Source organism: Sphaeroforma arctica (assembly GCF_001186125.1).
Source record: "Sphaeroforma arctica JP610 unplaced genomic scaffold supercont1.366, whole genome shotgun sequence".
Taxonomy (NCBI): domain Eukaryota; class Ichthyosporea; order Ichthyophonida; genus Sphaeroforma; species Sphaeroforma arctica.
This window is the reverse complement of record NW_014040192.1, coordinates 52,549-57,789: the sequence shown is the minus strand read 5'-3', so window position 1 is coordinate 57,789 and position 5,241 is coordinate 52,549. Positions and strand designations below refer to the sequence as shown.

Here is a 5,241-nt window from a genome sequence, read left to right as displayed (position 1 = left end):
TATATGTATATATGTATTTATGTATATATATATGTATATAGATATATAATTGAATATATGCAATTTCATAAAAAAGTCGTATAAATACATATACATTAAAATATACAATAAATATTATGTACATGGATTTCTGAAATAGAACAGTATATATAAAGAACAGTATCCACTATATACGACTACGTTATGAATTCTATCATAGCCTTCAGAAAATTTAACATTAGAAGGCTATGATTCTATGCATACAAACATAGCCTTGTTTTATTTAGAAAACTATGATACAAATATGTAGCTTTATCTGCATTGCGACACGTGTATTTCTTCTTCTTCAAAACTCGATAGCGAACTTCGAGCGAAGCCAAAGCGTTTATCACGTAATTCATAGTTTTGAAATGAGCTTGTTTCTATGACAAAATATGAGTAGCCAATACACTGCCTGAATACCGCTGCATGCCAACCAATGAAAACCTACCTTAGATTGGGTAATCGAAGATAGATTACTCCGTAAATGTAATATTGTTCATACACAATTGGGGGTTTTTTTTTGGTCTCTACGAAAGTATAAACAAAACGTTCTGTGACCGTGTGGCTTGACTGGGTCGTGAGTCGGCACATATGGTCAATTGGTCATATGCCAGACAGCCAGAGTTGCCAATGTTCATTCGTACCATCAGAATTAGTGTTGCCGTGTTCGGTGTTGGTAACTGATAATTTTATTAGTCATCATCTGTTTCTCTGAAAGAAATTTTTTTTTGTTGGATGTTTTCCCCTGTGATAAAACCTTCCATTCAATTTCAATTGTGTATATTGTGTTTCCCTCTTTCTCACATCATTCCCTCCCCCTCAGTAAATCCAGACTCCAGCAGACTCCAGAGAGTGTGTGCGACTGTGCGTAATGTCTAAATTTGTTGAATATACTCTTATGATATTTTTGCGTCGATGGAGAAACCATAAAAAAATCGAAAGATTATATGTACGACAAGAAACTGCAAACGATAATCACATCGCTGTATATGTTCAAGTGTGTAAGTCAATTCCTTGTTCGATAACGAAGAATCGATCATACACTGAATGAAAAGTATACGGTCTTGTTCGTTGCAACCAAGTATATGTGAAGTAAAGTAAGAATTTAGATTTATTAAAAGCGTTGCTCCTAAGGTCGAATAGCAAATCAAACCTACACTTAGCTACAAAATGCGTGATATGACTATGTGCACAAACCTCATGCCTCCCATGGCGGGTACGGCCAAGCTAGCTAACCGTCAACCAGTAAAGCAAAAGGAGAATACTTCACTGTCATGGGTTCCGTGTGTAGGTGCTCTCCTGCAGGTTGCACTAAGTTCAGTCTCGATGCTCTGCACAGGCGACGGAGGATCTAGAGAGAGCGCTTGGAATACAAGGTGGGTCGACTTGTAATATACATCGAGAGGCGAAATTCCGCGACAGCATAAGAAAATATTGAGATGTTGATCTTTATTGGGACCCTATTCTTCCTTTCAGAATCACTGAATCTTAGAAGATTATTTATAGCTGCTGGATTTTAATAGATATATGTATACGTAGCTGCGTACCGTGAACATGAATTTGCGCAGGGCACAACTTTTAAAAAATTACCCTGGTCTATATATGCATACATACAAAGTCGTGTAGTCGAAAGCTATCATTTGACTCTGAGCACGCGAACAAAATAGGTACAATGATATTAGACGCGAGGTTTTCGATGGATTTTTTGTCGCTCATAAATCCCATTTTTACTTATAATACAGCGGCAGTAAAACAGAAATTGCTGCGATTGAAGTATGTCAACCAAAAATCGTGACCGAGGACTTGTCGTCGTCTTCTGATAGTCTAAGTAGCTTGAAGCTTAGCAGGAGAGTCAGTTTTCCAACTAAACAAATTGAGTTTGTGGATACGACTTTCAGCAAATGCGAGTATGATAGATCCAGCCTTATTCTGTCACCGCTTACGGCTTCTAAACACCGTCAGATCATGAACGAATTATATATCTATCGCAAGTACGAGATGGACGTGTTTCGAACTACATCTTCAGCATGACACGCTGCACGGGGGTTTGGCCTATAATGCGAACCTGGTTGTGTGGTAAAAATTATAGACATTGTCACGAATACTGCTACACTATCGTCGCTACCCAATATTCCGCCAAGAAGCAGCGATCACTCCACGATATACTATGGAGTAAAGACCTGGCAGAAGAGAGATTAACGTAGCGAATCGAAAATGCAAGAAGCAGGAAGGTTTGTATCGGTGTTTCTCTATGCACGGGTGAGATGAACGCAGAGGTGGCTGTGCAAAATTTACGACAGGATCCAAGAGATTGTGCTGATAAATTAATCGAATCTCCACAGACAGCTTATTACCTGGTAGGTTGAAGGGTACCTACTCCATAACCCTTAAACGAGAGCATCACGTTATCGATAACAACACGTGCCTTGCCTCCGAGCATGTTTCCCCGCACGAACCTCGTCCATCAGTAGAACCGCACGTTAATACTTTCAGAGGTCTGATATCCGGCACTTTAAATATATTCATGTACGCCGCAAATTGTCCGATCGCCGGATGCGCCATGCTAGCGGATTATTGATAGGATAGTCAATATACAAGTACCTATTCATAATGTACCGCTTGAGATCTAATGAAAGTATGACAACCTGGGACAAAATACTGACTAGGAGAATCAAAAGTAAAATTGACAATTCATGCATTCACTTTCCAAGTTGATTGAGCTCATACCAGCTTGAGCCGATTGCTCAAGCCATCAGATTTTTTGCCCAGAACACGATGTATAGCCACACTTTAACTCTACTGAAAAGGCCGGTGGCACAAAACCATAGCGAGTACCCAAAACTCGATAAGAGTACTCATAGAAGCCCATACGGTAAGATCATACACTGCGTTTACAGACCGATGTAGGGATACGCCTCACATAATTGCTACATAGAAAGATCTGACCACAGGCAAATATCCGCAGCGCTTATACTGTTTTTGATTTACTGTGCTGCTTTTCCTTTCAGAAGCATATAGATAGCTGTTATAGATTTCGGACATGTACGCGCCAGAAATTCAAACTTCTTGTTCAACGTGGTTAGTGATTACCATGATATTGAGCGAACTCGAACAGTCAACTCATAAACCCCGCGCCTCACTTTTAAGCAGTGTTGACCTCACGCACATTGCTTTTGCAACCCAACTACTAACACTTTTCAAGCCGCTCATGAAACTCTTGTGGAAGTCCCCTTAAAGCTGCAGGCGTATTTCTGTATTTAATATCATTTCACTCTTTGAGGTATGACAAAGCTTTGTTTCATTGCTAGTGAAAGAATGCCATTTTACTCGGGCTCGCAACATCAGAAACGTAGACAACCTTCTTATTTCCGGACGAAGATAGGCAGCTGCAGTACCAGTCAGCCCAACATCAGACTAAATTACCTTGTGTTGCGACGTCGCGATATATTCGTTCCAGCTCACAGTGAAGCCATTAAAACGGTGTCACACTAGTTGATTACTCGTGACTAGCTATTATACATTCCCTTTCATTGCAAGCACGCGAAACTCTCTTCCATGATCAGCTTCACCGAGCAGTAGAAACCAAGCACGGGAAATACGATCCAAATACAATTTGCGAAAAGCACAACGCCAATGTCACTCCAAGCGGACTTTAGATATCGGCCACAGTTGACATAGGAGAAGAAGTAGACCACCGTACCATACCATGTCTGATAGAACAACAGCATGCCCAACATCCCAGTCACTTTAGCACTGAAGATGGGACTGATAATGGACACTGCCATCAGCAAGGACGGTAACAACGTAGAATGCCCATTTCCAACATCTATATTAAATCCAAAGGTTGTTTTGTCGGCATAGCTGGGATCATAGTACCCATAATCGATCCAAATCTGACTCCACAAATCGGGACAGAATGCCTTTGTGATCGGCACATCCTGGACAAAGATGAAATCCTCAGACTGTGGCTGGGTCGTGTAGAAGTTGTCCTTGATACGCTTCGTGTGTTTGTTGTGTATGCGATCGTATTTATAGTATAATACCAATTCCCATAAGCATATAAGGGTATTCACCAGCAAAAACAGTATCAAAGCCTGGGCGCTTGAATTCCAGCCGTACGTGACATAGTGTAGGAATCCACAGACTATAACTGGTGGGCCCATGAGTAGACACAGCAATATTATAACCAACATATCGTCAACAACGATTTTTCCTATACTTTACAGAAATTCAATTGAACTCTTCTTCGACCAAACAGTACCAAATATATATATATATCGAGTATCTCAAACCAGTATATATTTGAAAGTTAAGTGAACACTATGTGAATTGTATTGAACATTTGAGCATGCCTCAGCTAGTGAGAGGCTGCTGCAGTGCTGTTTACTATTTAATTTGTGACCGACGTGAATTCGGTTTGCACCGACGCAGTAAACGTTTAACGGAGACAAAAAAGCTAACCTGAAAAGATTAGCTACTCACTGCCACCATCAAACGTTTTCTAGGAAATTTCAAAATTTCATAGCCCTAAATCATAGCTTTCTTGATAGGCACTAAAAATCAGACATATTTTCAGCTTGGTCTTAACTGAAAAAAAAAGTCCTGCTGCTGTTCAGCTGTTGTAATGACTCATCATGAGAGGAGCAATCTGTGGCAAACAAATGATTGTGTGTGTATTTTAGAGGACGATGTGTGGTACGATAATATTTTACACCTATCATACGTATTAATAGTATGTATTATAGTATGTATGTATGATTTTTCCGATCTTCCGGCACGGCGGCAGTTCCGCACCCTGTGGACAGTAATCTTGCATTTATGCTATTGGCAGTATGCATATATATGTGACTATATAGATATGTAAATACATGAACAAAATATCTTTGCATCACTATGAGCGAGTTGCCATTCCTTTATGTATAAATTTTATCAGGGCCTGCTTTGTCAACCCACAAGCTTGAAGATGTAATACTAAATTCTATATCTCGCGTTGTCCTCCCACATTCATCCCTTCATCCATTCGAGCTCAAACATTTGAGAAAATTGTCTGTTGTACGAGTATATATATATCTGTATCTATAACTATTATATATATATATATTATTTTAGATATACATATACATATATATATATACATACATATATATATATATGTATATATGTATATATACATGTGTGTGTATCTATGTATTTATGTTTCTACGTATCGATGTATCCAAG

General features: G+C 39.3%; 2 protein-coding genes across 2 annotated transcripts; one reads left to right on the top strand and one right to left on the bottom strand.

Annotated features, from left to right (window-relative positions):
- Positions 1–1,015: 1,015 nt before the first annotated feature.
- SARC_05632 (hypothetical protein) lies at positions 1,016–2,719 on the top strand. Its single transcript, XM_014300508.1, has 2 exons — positions 1,016–1,397; positions 1,764–2,719. Exons 1-2 carry the CDS (start codon positions 1,192–1,194, stop codon positions 2,050–2,052), a joined length of 495 nt encoding a protein of 164 aa, XP_014155983.1. The 5' UTR covers positions 1,016–1,191; the 3' UTR covers positions 2,053–2,719.
- Positions 2,720–2,884: 165 nt separating this feature from the next.
- Positions 2,885–4,373, bottom strand: SARC_05631 (hypothetical protein). The gene has a single exon (XM_014300507.1). It carries the CDS (start codon positions 4,212–4,214, stop codon positions 3,549–3,551), a length of 666 nt encoding a protein of 221 aa, XP_014155982.1. The 5' UTR covers positions 4,215–4,373; the 3' UTR covers positions 2,885–3,548.
- Between the last annotated feature and the right edge of the window lie 868 nt (positions 4,374–5,241).

Bases quoted from the DNA above. Each gene is read 5' to 3' on its own strand.
- SARC_05631 (XM_014300507.1), bottom strand. From the start codon at position 4,214: ATGTTGGTTATAATATTGCTGTGTCTACTCATGGGCCCACCAGTTATA.
- SARC_05632 (XM_014300508.1), top strand. From the start codon at position 1,192: ATGCGTGATATGACTATGTGCACAAACCTCATGCCTCCCATGGCGGGT. The intron at 1,398-1,763 runs GTGGGTCGACTT...CTTATAATACAG, and splicing joins GAGAGCGCTTGGAATACAAG to CGGCAGTAAAACAGAAATTG.